This window comes from Vitis vinifera, chromosome 4 (genome assembly GCF_030704535.1).
Source record: "Vitis vinifera cultivar Pinot Noir 40024 chromosome 4, ASM3070453v1".
Lineage (NCBI taxonomy): Eukaryota > Viridiplantae > Streptophyta > Magnoliopsida > Vitales > Vitaceae > Vitis > Vitis vinifera.
The window spans coordinates 24,043,650-24,057,446 of NC_081808.1; the positions used below are offsets into that span (position 1 = coordinate 24,043,650).

At 36.7% G+C, this 13,797-nt stretch overlaps 2 protein-coding genes across 2 annotated transcripts; both read right to left on the reverse strand.

Moving 5' to 3' along the window:
- Positions 1–1,182: 1,182 nt before the first annotated feature.
- Positions 1,183–3,605, reverse strand: LOC100248793 (G-type lectin S-receptor-like serine/threonine-protein kinase LECRK3). The gene has a single exon (XM_002275579.4). The coding sequence runs from the start codon at positions 3,603–3,605 to the stop codon at positions 1,299–1,301; it is 2,307 nt and encodes a 768-aa protein (XP_002275615.1). The 3' UTR covers positions 1,183–1,298.
- A 7,296-nt stretch (positions 3,606–10,901) lies between these two features.
- On the reverse strand, positions 10,902–13,441 carry LOC100253884 (G-type lectin S-receptor-like serine/threonine-protein kinase LECRK3). The gene has a single exon (XM_002275556.4). The coding sequence runs from the start codon at positions 13,413–13,415 to the stop codon at positions 11,097–11,099; it is 2,319 nt and encodes a 772-aa protein (XP_002275592.1). The 5' UTR covers positions 13,416–13,441; the 3' UTR covers positions 10,902–11,096.
- Between the last annotated feature and the right edge of the window lie 356 nt (positions 13,442–13,797).

Sequence of the window (13,797 nt, forward strand, 5' to 3'; positions counted from 1 at the left end):
GTACGTTCATATGCTGAAAAGGAAGTGTGGAGTACATCAATTGTTACCTAAGATTTTTTCTTGGTTTTCTTGTCCAAAAATTTTGTTTATTTTACATGTTTTGCGTTCTCTTTTGGTTGGATTAATTGCTTTTCTCTTTGTTCTTTTCCTTCCCCAGCATGGTTCTTTGATTTAAAAAGTAATGGTCTCCATGCTGATAAATTTTACGCAGTTCATTTTTCTCTCTATTAACAGGTTATAGGAGTGAAAAGAAGGGAGGTGTCTATTAGTTCCGTTCTAAATCGAGGGATAAGGTTATGATTGTGGAGGAGGTAGCTTCACAAGGTGTTTTTGATGCTTTGGAAAAAGTTTCCAAACGCCATTGATGTAGAAAGGAGACCTGTGATTTCCATCCATTAGCATGACAGATGTGTTCTTGTTTCTTGTCTCATTGCAGCCAAAACGGATGCTGGTGTTGTGGAGTGTTAATCTGCTTTGCGTGTATTTGATATACCCTACTGATTCTCAGGAGACTATAACTTGTATTGTTTGTCATACATAGTGACTAAAATTGTGAATCCAACTGTTAATTGCAGTCATTTTTGGATTTATGTTTATAAATAAATAGTTTATAATTCGCTATACCAAGAGTGTGTTGCTCTTTCATCAGAGGGTCTTATTTCGTCATCACTTCTACATGTGTGCTTCAGGTTATTTTTGTAAGTCTGCCCTACATTCTATATGGCTGTTCTCTGCATTCCGTAATAAAACATCTTTTGTAGTACTAAACTTTCATGATGACTCTCAATTAAGCATGTTCTCGTACTTGGTAATCAAGAATTTCTTCTAGTTCTGCTTGATTCACGTGTATTTGTGCTCAACAAGCTAAGACCCTCGAGTGATCTCATGCGGCAATTAACGCGGTACCTTCACTAAGAAAACTGGCATTGAGTTTCCTTGGACCCGGTCATGGATCTTGCCAGATGTTAAGTTATTAGGATGCATAAGATATTGAGTTGTAAGTAAGTGGCTTGCATCAGATAAAACCATGTGTGAATTTGTGCATGAGCATCCAGAAATTTACATTCTGTTTCTGACCATGCATGGTATTGAAGTTAGATATGTGTTGTGACCTCTCATTGACAAACCAAAGCTTTATATTTAATTTTATTACAGAGAAATTCTTAACAAAGCCTGCAGCCTGTAAGCACCTAAGAAAGTGGGAAAACAACAATGCAAGATACCAATTACTATGTTTAATCACATACACAAACACCATACCCTAAAATAGTAGTAAAACATACATGCATTGTCCGACTCTAGATGGAAGAAAGAAAAGAACCAGGACTTGGGGGTACTGGGATGTCTACAGTACCTTCCAATATCAGGAGAACCTTATTCATTGATGGACGAAGCGATGGCTCGTCCAGGATGCACCAAAGACCAACTTTAACCATCCTCTCCAATTGTCTCTTGTCCACCTCTTCATCGCCCACTAGTTTACCGAGCTCCCCAGCTTCTAAACAATGGTAGACCCACTCTTCAAGAATCGCTTCTTCTTCCGGGAGGCTCCAGTCTACATTCCTCCGACAGCATATGGTCTCCAACAACACAATTCCATAGCTGTATACATCCGCTTTAACTGTCACTGCCAGTTTGCGATGCCACTCAGGCGCAACATAGCCCCTTGTTCCTCTGATCCCGGTAAAGGTATTGGTCTGGTCATGCATCAGCAGCTTTGCTAATCCAAAGTCAGAAATTTTTGCACATCTATACTCATCCATGAGTATGTTTTGTGGTTTAATATCACAATGTATGATCTGTGTCTCACACTCTTCATGAAGATAGAGAACGCCTTTTGCTACGTTGAGTGCAATTCTCACTCTCTCAACCCAGCAAGGTTGTTTTGCAGGTGTGAAGAGCAAATCTGCAAGTGAGCCATTGCTCATGTATTCATATACCAAAAGCCTGTTTCTCCCGTCAAGGCAGTAACCCAGCAATCTGACGAGATTCCTGTGGTGTGTTCTCCCAAGTACTTTTAATTCATTCTGAAATTCTCTTTGCCATTCAGCCAACACCTTCTCTTGTTTCTTGACTGCTACAATCCTCTGGCCGTTTGATATGGCTCCCTTATAAACAGTCCCAGACGCTCCCTTACCAATCTCTTCCTTAAAACAGTTGGTAACCTTCTCAAGTTCCATGTAGGTAAATGATCGCAGAGCAACGTCTTCAGTCAATCCTACATTCCCAGTCTCTGAGATCTTCTTGTATGCCAATAGATTCTTTCTATGAATTAGAACTCCAGAAATGGCCAAGATAATGAGAGTAAAAGATGCTAATGAAACACTGATAACTAGGATGTTTGTCCGAAGCTCTTTCTTGCTTCCTTGTCGTGAAACTTCTGGGGAACCCACCTTCACAAAGAGTATGTTTGAATCACTTAGCGATCTTCTCCCAAATCGCAAAGGAAGTCGTTGCTTTTTGCAACTTCCATCTTCAAACAGGGCAGCTTCACAGTTACAATCCTCCAAGCAGGCTTGTTCACAATCTTCTTGGGTTGATAATGATAGAGCGGAGTAGGAAGCATCTTCCCACCAGGTGTTCTCCAATGTTGACATGGTGAATTTGGTACTTCCATCCTTGCTTTTGCAAATTTCTTCTTGGAAATTTCTTATGCAGCCCAAACTCCAGTTGCTTGCAACAACAAAATCAAATCCAGGAAGACATTCACAGCCACGTCTGTCATCAAGCACAACACAAAACCCATTAACCCCGCATAGACCCTTAGGAGCACACTTGTCGTTTGAAGACCTCCATAAAATTGACCAGCTGCCGTTCTGACCCAAATCATGTGAGTACAGTTTGAAGATCCCATCCGGATCGATTCTCAGAAGATAGAGGTTTTCATTGTCATAACCTCCATCTGTTATATTCACTATATTGAAACCATTAGTATTGACCAAGTAAAGATGACCTCCACCATCAAGATGTAGGGTCACATTATCTCCTACTCCACCCGTATTTGTTGCATAATAGGCATATGTTTCCGTGTCTGGAGTTTTCACCGGGTATTGCACAAGGTTCCCATCATGTTGCATCTTCAGGCGAAACATTCCAGTTGAGGGGTTAGTTTCCGACACAATAGAAAACAGCTCTTTCCCTGCCGAGAGACGTTGACCTAGTAAAAGGGTATCGGTTGGGAGATCAAAACTCTGCCATACCATGTCCCCATCAGAATTATAGAGCACGAAATTTCCCGAATCCAGCATGGAAGCAGAAGAAGCTGAAGCAGAATTGACAATCTCCTTTTGCTGAGCTTGCGTTTGCAACCTGAGCCTGCCTTCGCTAGTAAAGTGCAAGGTAACGTTGCTGGGGACTGGGGGATCATCTCGGTTGGCTGTCCACACTACAGTTTTCTGGGGAATTCCGTTAAGAAAAATTCCTACATAATAGCCATCACCCTGCTTGTAGAATCCAAAGGCATATAGGCGGTTGGGTGAGAGCCAAAAAGAGTTGGAAGTGGGTGTTAGAGAAGAACCTCGACTTATATTAGAACCTCTCTGTTGGGCTTCTGCTGCAACACAAAATGCAGAGAGAAGAAGAAACAGTAAAGTAGTTGAAGCCATTAGAGATCAGCTTTCTCTATCTTTTCTGTTTCCGCTCTTTCCCTCCAACAGTCGAGGTAATAAGTAAATAAGGCCTGGATTGCGCGTCTAGGAGAAATGAGAAGAATGGATGAGTCAAAGTCAAAGTATGCAAAGAAAAGTTTTTGGTGCCAAACGCTTTAGCGTGGTGTGGCTCCCTGGTAAGTCCTTTCCTCATTTTCTTTGCCCTGGAATAGATTAAAGTGCATGTAATGTGGCTCATTCATCTGGGCCATCAAACTGAAGAACAACTGTTGGAGATTATACCAGATATCACAAATCTGACATGTTGGATCTGCTTGATCTTCCCCAGAAAGCTATCTTCTGAAATGGTGGCATAACCCTATTTCCTAGAATGGGTGGGCTGTTTTGATTTTGTGAATAAAGAGAATGATATCATATGAGTTCTTTGTCTGTATTTTGTTCTCACAATTTAGTGACAAAAAATCAATTTAACATTAGCTTAACATATTTTATCTGAATTCCGTTAGGTACTAGGGTATAACATTATATTCTCCAAATTTTTTTAAGTTAATATAGAATAAGAGTATAACATTAAATTGCAATAGCCTAAATTTTTTTAATAAACACAATTTGGGCAAATTTCTCCAAATTTTTATAGCCAATTATATTCTCATTAATTAAATTATAAATTTCACAAAATCAAAATGTTGAATTTAATTTTGAACACCTTTCAGGAATTTAATTTTATGACATTATGAAATATTTCTCTTAAAGGAATACTTTTAGTATAAATTCAATTTTTTTCAATAGATGATTGCTATAAAAATTGTGGAAGATACCTCTTGAAAAGATAAGTTTAACATAAATTTAATTTTGTGGAATTGTAGAAAGTGTCTCTTAAATAAACATCTTTAAAATAAATCCAATTTTATGAAATTGTGAAAAGATATCTCTTCCAAAGACACTTTTAATATAAATTCAATTTTTTTTAATATATGTCATTGATATAAAAATTGTAAAAGATATTTTTTTCAAGAGACACTGTAGCAAAAAGTACCATAAATTTGAAAATATTTTCTAATATATTGTATTTTAAAAAATTAATTTTAAACCGTTATCAAAAATCCTCACATATATGGTTGTGTACCAATTTGAAACTTCACAAGTCCGAGCACATGGCTTTTGTCTAATTTATTATATACTTTTGAAGTATATTGCATGTTTTTTCAATTTTTGAAGTTCCATTTAAAATGTCCATATTATATTAATAATTTCCTTCATATCCTTTTTAAATTGTTATCTTGTTAAATTTTTTTTTTCTATATTTGCTAATGATATTTTTGTCAATACTGATATTTTTATCCTAAGTTTTATATTTGATTCCAAATAAAATTCACTTCTGATTGAAAATAAAAATAAAAATCCATATCAAAATGGTACCAACATCTCAACTTCTAGATGAAATGCTTAGCCTGAAGGGATACTTGGATACTTGCAAGAACTTTCTTTAATAGTCTTAGGAAGAGAGGAAGCATTGGTATATCAACCATAGAAACTGAATACAACATGGTTTCTTCGTTTGACTTTGATTCACTGGTAGGTTCTCTCTTAGACTTTTTTGGATTTTTGTTATTTTACTAGGTATTTTATGATTAGTTTTTTTGTTAAACTACTACTTGGGAACTCTCTTTTTGTCACATCTGGCCTATGCATGGGACATGAATATATAAATTACGAATCATTTAAATTAACTAGGAACTCTCTTTTTTCTTTTTCTTTTGTCTACTAAACCTGAGGGGGATATCCTGATGGGAAGATTTGATATCTAGTTATTGCTGTTAGACACAAAAAAAATATCTAAATTCTCGAGTCCAACCAAGTTTTCCAAATACAAACATATGCCTCATTGCGTTGTCTGATAATCGTATCAGATTTTTCAAAGACGAAAACATGCTTTTAGAAGAGCAGCTTTCTCTCTATCTTTTGCGTTAAAGACCCAAGCAATTTAAGGGCTGGATTGTACGCGTAGGAGAAATGAGAAGAGTAGATGAGTTGAAGTCTTGAGTCTCTTTTGCGTGGTTTACGTGGCTCTCTGGTAAGTCTTTTCATCATTAACGCTGCCTTGGAATAGATTAAACTGCGTGTAATCTGGGCCATCGGACTAAAGAACAACTTTGGAAATTTTACTAGATGTCACAAATCTGAAATGTTTGATCTTCAACATTTCATTCTTTGAGTCTCTCTATGATCGGGAAGTATTCAAAGTCCATAGAAATTGGCCCGATCGCCAAAAACAGTTGCGTGGTCGTGGCTCTCTCTCCAGTCTATTTTCATCAGTCTTGGGGTTGCTTTGGAATGAATTACAGTGCCTATAATATGATTCTGGTTCATCAATTAAACTGAAGAACCACTGTTTTGAGATTTTATTTACTTGATTTCACAAATCTAAAATGTTAGATCCTCTTGCTCTGCAGATATTGGAGGTTTCATATTGGTTTAGAAAAAGCTAAGATAATTCATTCGGATGTTGTCCAATTATTGAAGGTTTGGAACTGTTACTTTTCCATGATGCTATCATATTTAAATAATATTGACCCCCATTAATTATAATAATATTGACACGCAATGCAACGTTTGGAAAATTTTGGACTATCATTTTCAATATTGGATTCAGGTTTAGGTTAGTTTTTTTCAACTTAAGCTTAATTTTGAGTTGGACCAAGGTTGGGGTGATCTGATCCTAACCAAAACCTAATTTAATGTTTTTATAATATTTATGATGTATATTATCCTATATAATAATATTATTTTTCTTTTTTAAATATTTAAGAAAAATATCAAATTATATTATATATATTATATATTTTTTCATTATTTAGAAAGATATATAAATTTATTTTTAGTTTTTTGTTCCTATTTTAAAATTTTGACTTATTTATTATTTAAATTTTCATATAAATATATATAAAATTTTAAAACAATATATATATTATAAATAGATTTTGAATTGTGCAACATGATCAATACTAAAAACTCAAATTCAATTAGTATTTAAAGAAATGAAGTTAAGTTGAACTTGGATTAAGTACCTTAAGTTAAAGGTCATGTTGGGTTAGGTTGGGGTCGAGTTGATTTTTTATTTTTATTTTTTGTTATTTGAGTTGAGATTGGATTAATCATAAATACAATCAACCCACCCTAATTCTAACCTTATTAATTATCTTGTACCCATCTCAAGATGAGAGCATGCTTGTCATGGTTTGAATGGGCTAAGAGGATCCCAACACGATGAGATGGGTGTGGGGATCATTTTCTCATCTCTACTTGTTCTTAAGTATCATGTTCCTTTTTAATCAAAATGGTATCTCCAATACTTGTTCCCATACCCATCAAAGAGGAAATAACATGAGTAGGATGTCATTGCATTAGAGTATCTAGTACATGCCTGTAGGGACCCCTCCCCCTGATGACACGTGGCGCGCCTCGCTGTCCGGAGCAACTCCATCCGAACTCCCCTTAGAGGACACGTGGCGCGCTCCCCTATCCGGACTCCTTTAGGAAGAATCACACAGCACTCGCGAACGTCACATCCGGACGATAGCATATCCTATCCGGATATGTTGTCCGGATCATTGACTAAAGTGAGCGTGCCTTGCTACGTCATTCCGACAGCCTGACACAGCCCACGTTCCGTCGCCTGTAGAGCGAAAGGACAGGAATGATGGCAAGTCACCTCCCACGATCTCTAACAGCCGCTCGTAGGGTGATGATGGCCCTGCCACCACCTAGAGGCATCATGACGAGCCAAAAAGTCTCCCCACCATTAAAGAGGGAGGCAGAGCTTCTGACACTATATAAAAGGACCTTCACACAAAGAGGAAGGTAAGCTTGCTATACCTAGAAAAAGGTCAACTGCTTAATCTCTCTAGCCATGACTGACAAAACCATCGGAGGGTGTGTCCGGACACCCTATCCGGACATCTTTTGCATGGACAACTGAACCAGAACTCAATCTTTATTGAAAGCGTGCGTCCATTTGGCAGCTACGTGGATCATCCTGACGCAAGGCCTCAACAACGCCTATTGAATATAACTAGTTGTGAGGCACTTCATACTTCATGCTTATTATCTAGGTCAAGAATATGATCCGTGGAGGCAATTAGACTTTGTGTACCTTGGTAATGGGGTTGTTCTACTTCCGCATCATGGGTAGACAAATTCTCTCTTAGTTCAAATTAATGTCTACATTCCAAAAGTCCAGTAGGGAGATTTTGATTTCACATTAACAATTGATTGGAAAAGTAAGCACAACAAAACTCTCTTCCTATCTTTACATTTATTTAATTATATACCATATGGTTAATTATTTATTCTTCTAGGTATGCAAACCAAACTTTTAATTATAAGGAAAGAAGTGCTAGAGGGCTCATTAAGTCACTAAGATTAATCAATACCCATCACTTTCCCCTTCATCTTCTCTACCTCCATTTTCTTTTACTGTATGAACTCTCATGCTCCTTCACATTCTTACATTCATTTTTTGAACAAATAAAAAATTAAAAAAGAAAAGATGAAAATGAAATAGCAACAACCATGATGTTGCTGGCATTATCGTGCAGCTATGGTAGTGCTACCTAGTTGTAAGTCCATGTTGATTTCTCATCTTTTTTTTTTTCATTATTTAGAGAAAAATGAAAATGAGAAGATCAAGAATAGAAGGGGACGGTAAGGTGCATGGTGAAGAAAATGAAGGGAAAAAGATGGAGATTGTAATTAAGGATTTTGGTCAAAGGAGGTGGGGCCCCTGTGATTTGTAAATTTCCATGGTCTTTTATTTAAAAATAGTTTATAAAAAAATAGAAGGGTGCACAAATAGAATTGACTCAAAGATAAAGTCTAAAAAGTCCTCTAAAAACTTGATAATTAATTTGCACTATATGATCATGTTTGGTTTTGGTTCTAAGTGTGCTTCATCTATAGATGGTGCAAGTGGAAGTTTAAAAGGTGTCGAACAAACAATCCGCAAGAGGATTGAGGGTTTTGGTTTAGGCAAAACCCTAACTATATATTATATTTCATAATAGATCTCTTAATTATCTTTCTCAATGCTTTCTCAATTTCATTTTATTCTTGCTAAATTGCATAAAATCTATTGTGTTGAGAGAGTGTTGGTCTTTTTAGAATTGTAAGTGGTTTATTTTTTCATATCTATGAATGTTTAGTTAGGCTAGCAATTTTGGACAAAATTCCTAAATGTCTCCTAACTCGATTTTTTGAATCTTTTCTCAAACTACTTGCTTAATGAAGATCAAGATATTGAATTTGTTAAGACACCAAAGTATGCAGTTGAGGTTGTAGATGAATGAAATGGAATCAACTAAGTTTTTGAAATTGTTTTCTTTTAAACTATTTGTTTCTAAAAAAAGTTGAAGGGGTCAAGACAACATTTTTTTATCAAGCATTTAGATGTCATGTTTCAAGATCAATCTAGATTTGGGTCAAATCAATCAAGTTTGTTTTTTCTTGATTCTTTCTTAGTCATTGGATTAAGGGCTTCTTTCATTTTAAAACATAAAATTGTTTCTTGTTTTGGAAAGGAGATACCTCCTGTCATTCTTCTTCCCTCTTAAGCTCTCTCTATCCGCAATTAAAGGTGTTTAATTGCCAAGAAAATCCCCTTTTTCATTTTGATTTCCAAATTGTTTTCCAACTGATTTTCTTAAAAAAGAATGGGTTGATTATTCTTTCCATTCATCTCTCAATTTCCTATTTGAGTTTATGTAAAAACTCATTTTCTTTTTAATTGAGCTTTATGTAAAGGCCGCGATCAAGCTTGGTGAGGACCTCAAGTATATTCTAATAGATGAAGGTGTGTTATCGAAGTGAGAAGGTGTTGGTCAAGTAAACCGTGAAGGATTAGTAGACTCAAGTTAGGTAAGCCCTTGTACATACTGGTTGTTCTCATAGAGAGTTTTTTATCATTGGTAGACTAGCCATTTTTTTTCTCTCTTAGGAGAGTTTCCACATAAAATATTTTGTCACTATCTTTCTTGCTCTTATTCTACTCTTTGATTTATTGTCAATTTTTAATATCATTCGTCACTTAAGCATGTATGTTGAGAGAATGAAATATAAGCTAAAATTGATGTGATTACCTTTTTGGATATTCTTAAATAATTTTTTTTCTTCATATTGTTAATGATATCAAGTAATTGGAAATGTAGTAGGAAGATAATTGTTCTCATGAATTAATGTTGGGGGATATCTAAACACTTGCATATGACTTGCATTTATAACCTATTGGGAGAGTGTTGTTGCATTCATGTTTGTTTGTGATTTTTATTTTTTGTTGAATAGTTGTTAAAAAAGAGGAATATAAATTTTGAGGATTCAAAGAGAAAGATAATATATATATGTTGGGAACCTTTTGAATTTGTTTTAAAAACACCTATTCCCCCATCTCTAGATGCAGTCCATCATTGAGATTCACCTTTAGTGCCAATTTGGATGAAACATTGATTGGTTTTATTATGGTAGCTACAAATGTTGATGAAATGAACTGTTATTAAAGCCCTAATTGGTTGGGAGAGTGTTAAAATATTCAAAATTACATAATAATTCCATTGATGTATTATTGATAATGGAGATGAGATGCTTTTTAAGTTAATTGCTTTGAGAATCAGCCTTAGAAGTCTAGCTAATTTGGGAGAGTGTGTTCATATTTGCATGAGACTTGCATATCTTTAATCGTTGGGAGTGTTGCTGCATATCATTGCTAGTTATGATCTTATTAGTTGGTTGAAAATGGAATAGCTAGGAAAAGGGAAGTGATCATTTTTGTCTTTGCAATTTTTAAATGGCACCTATTCACCCCTCTAGGTCTAATTCATAATTTATATTCACCTTCAAGCACAATCCTCCAAAATACTTCCAAAGATCATCAACCCACAAACCTTAGTTTTCAAATGCTTAAGACCATCAACAAAAGATATAATATTGATTTTTACAGGAAAATTGATGTAGATTAATTAATTCCATTTGTTTGATTTTATTATTACCTTGAAGCAAACAATTCTCAATGTGAAACAAGCAAAAAATAATTCATTATAAATTACAACCAAAAGAAAACAATGACAAAATCAATATATTATCTCACATCAAATATGAGAAAATATTCATAATACTGTATATGTATGAGTTCTTAATTTTATAGTCGGTTTTTAAAATTGTGAGTACCTCTTGATCAGTTATATGGCATTTGTTTAACCCTGCAATCTCTTGAGACACAGTGAAAACATAGATCGAACAATATCTAGAAGCAGGTCATTACAACTAAAACAAGAATAAGATGTAAATTTTGCATCAATTAAAGTACTCTACATTAGACTCTAAATAGGCGGAAAGTGAAGAGGAATTACTCAACAATTAACTTAAGACAACAGGAGGGTTTCTATCCATCTGTTTTATTTTGCACAGTGGGTCAAAGCCACGCAGGAACATTATCTGATCCTAGACGGCACTAAAATAAGTAGTAGAAGTACTGGGAGGTACAGGGATGTCTATAATACTGCCTTCCAACATCAGAAGAACCTTCTTTATTGAGGGACGGAACAGCGGCTCATCCTGGATGCACCAAAGTCCCACTTTAACCATCCTCTCCAGTTCTCGTTTGTCCACCTCTTCATCATCCACTAGTTTACCCAGCTCACCTGCCTCAAAACAATGACTAACCCATTCATTAAGGCCAATTTCTTCGTCAGGAAGGCTCAAGTCGAAATTCTTTCGGCAACATATGATCTGCAACAACATGATTCCAAAGCTGTACACGTCTACTTTAACTGTCACCGGCTGGTTTCGGAACCACTCCGGTGCAATATAACCCTTTGTTCCTCGGATCTCAGCAAGGGTGCTGGTCTGGCCATGCTTCAGCCTTTTTGCCAATCCAAAGCTACTAATTTTTGCACCCCCATACTCATCCATAAGTATGTTCTGTGGTTTTATGTCGCAATGCATAATCTGAGTCTCACATTCTTCATGCAGATAGAGGATACCTCTTGCTACATTCTGCGCAATTCCCATCCTTTCATCCCAACGAGGCCATTTAGCTGGTGTGAATAGTAAATTTGCAAGGGAACCATTGCTTATATATTCATACACCAGAAATCTGTTTGGACCTTCAAGGCAATAACCCAGCAATTGGACCAGGTTCCGGTGATGTGTTCCCGCAAGTGCTTTCATCTCAGTACGAAACTCCTTTTCCCCTGTGGAGACGTTGAGTTTCTTTACCGCTACTAGCCTCTGTCCGTTTGACATGGCTCCCTTATAAACGGTACCAAATCCTCCCTTACCAAGCACTTCCGTAAAGCCATTGGTCACTTTTTTAAGCTCTTGGTAAGTAAATGATTGCAATGTGGCACCCTCTGTCAAACGCAAATTCCCTTGCTTAGATACTTTTTTCAATGTGCAGCCACGATTTCTGTAAATAAGAAGTCCAGATATCGCTAAGACAATGCACGCTAGAGCAAGAAGTGAACAGCTTATGATTAGGATGTCCTTTCGCCACTCTTTTTTGCTTTCTTTGGGTGCACGTCGGGTTGCGGTGGACGTGCCTACCTTGACAAAAGCTGTTGTTTCATCACTCAGCGATCTTCTTCCAAATCTCGAAGGAAGCTTTTGCTTTCTGCACTCGCTGTTTTTGAATAATGCAGCTTCACAATTGCAGTCTTCCAAGCAGGCTTCTATGCAGTTCTCTTCAGTTCTTGACGAAATGACCAAATATGAATCATCTTCCCACATGACACTCTGCAGTGATTCGATACTGTATTCGATGCTTCCATCGTTGTTCTTGCAGGCTTCTGCAACAAAGTTCCTTTCGCAGCCCCAACTTTTCTGGCTTTTATCAACAAAATCAAAGCCAGGGAGACAAGTGCAAACAGGCTCTTGATCCATTAAACTGCAATAACTATTCAGGCCACACAAGCCTTTAGGATCGCATTTATCAATTGAGGATGACCATTCCACTGACCATTCGCTGCTCTGATCCAAACCCCGAGAATACAATCTGAAAATCCCATCCACATCAATTTTCATAAGATAGATTGTTTCTTCCTGTGGACCTCCTCCATCTGTTAGGTTCTTTATATTGAAGCCGGTGGCATTGAGTAAGTACAGATAGCCATCAGCATCAAGATTTAGTGTTGCATTATCTCCTTCTCCATGTGTGTCAGATGCCCAATAAGCATATTCAACTACTTCTGGAACATTTGTTGGGTACTGTACAAGGTTTCCATCATGCTGCATCTTCAACTGGAACATACCAGTTGAGTAGTTTTTTTCTGAGACACTGGAGACGAGCTCTGCTCCCGCCTGGAGACGCTGACCTGATAAAAGGGTGTCAGTTGGGTGATCAAAACTCTGCCATATGATCTCTTGTTTGGAATTATAGAGCACAAAATTCCCTGAATCGAGCATGGAAGCTGAGGAAGCATTCTGGTGGGGATCAATGATCGATATTTCCCGGCCTTGTGAGGTCCGCAAGACAAGCCCATGAACGGTGAATACTAAGGACACGTTGCTGGAGACTGGGGGTTCATCACGATTGGCTGTCCATACTATAGTGTTTTGGGGATTTCCTACAAGAATAATACCTATAGCAAATCCACCTTCTGCATGATAGAATCCAAAGGCAAAAAAACCAGAAGGTGAGAACCACAAAGAGTCAGTGGTGGGGGTAAGAGAAGAGGTTTTGCTTATATTGGAGTGCCTTTGTTGAGCTGTTGTAATAGAAAAGGAAAAGAGAAGAAGTAGAAATATGAAGACAGCAGCCATGAGAAGAAAGGAACCTCTATTTCTCTTGTTACTTGAATTTTGCTTTTTTGTTTTTTTCTAGAACACAACCAGAATCTGGCTATAATATAGGGAGCCAAATGCACTGAAGTTTCAGAAGGATAGTTATGGACAAAAGTAACTCAATGTTCATTGTTTTGACTTTGAACCCAACCACTCCGAAGTCAATTCAATATAATCAAACGGGTCATGTACTCTACCGTGGAAAACAAGTCTGACTAGAAGAGTCAAAGAAACCAATGACTACATTTGCCGTCTGGAATCATTGAATGAGAAGTCTATGAAGACATATGAATAGAAACTTCGTATAATTTTGCACTTGAAGAAAAAGTAGTCCCTCTTTCTATTTCGGAGTAACTTCCAA

What these genes read in the sequence shown, in the direction of transcription:
- LOC100248793 (XM_002275579.4), bottom strand. Translation starts at nt 3,605, where the DNA reads ATGGCTTCAACTACTTTACTGTTTCTTCTTCTCTCTGCATTTTGTGTT.
- LOC100253884 (XM_002275556.4), bottom strand. Translation starts at nt 13,415, where the DNA reads ATGGCTGCTGTCTTCATATTTCTACTTCTTCTCTTTTCCTTTTCTATT.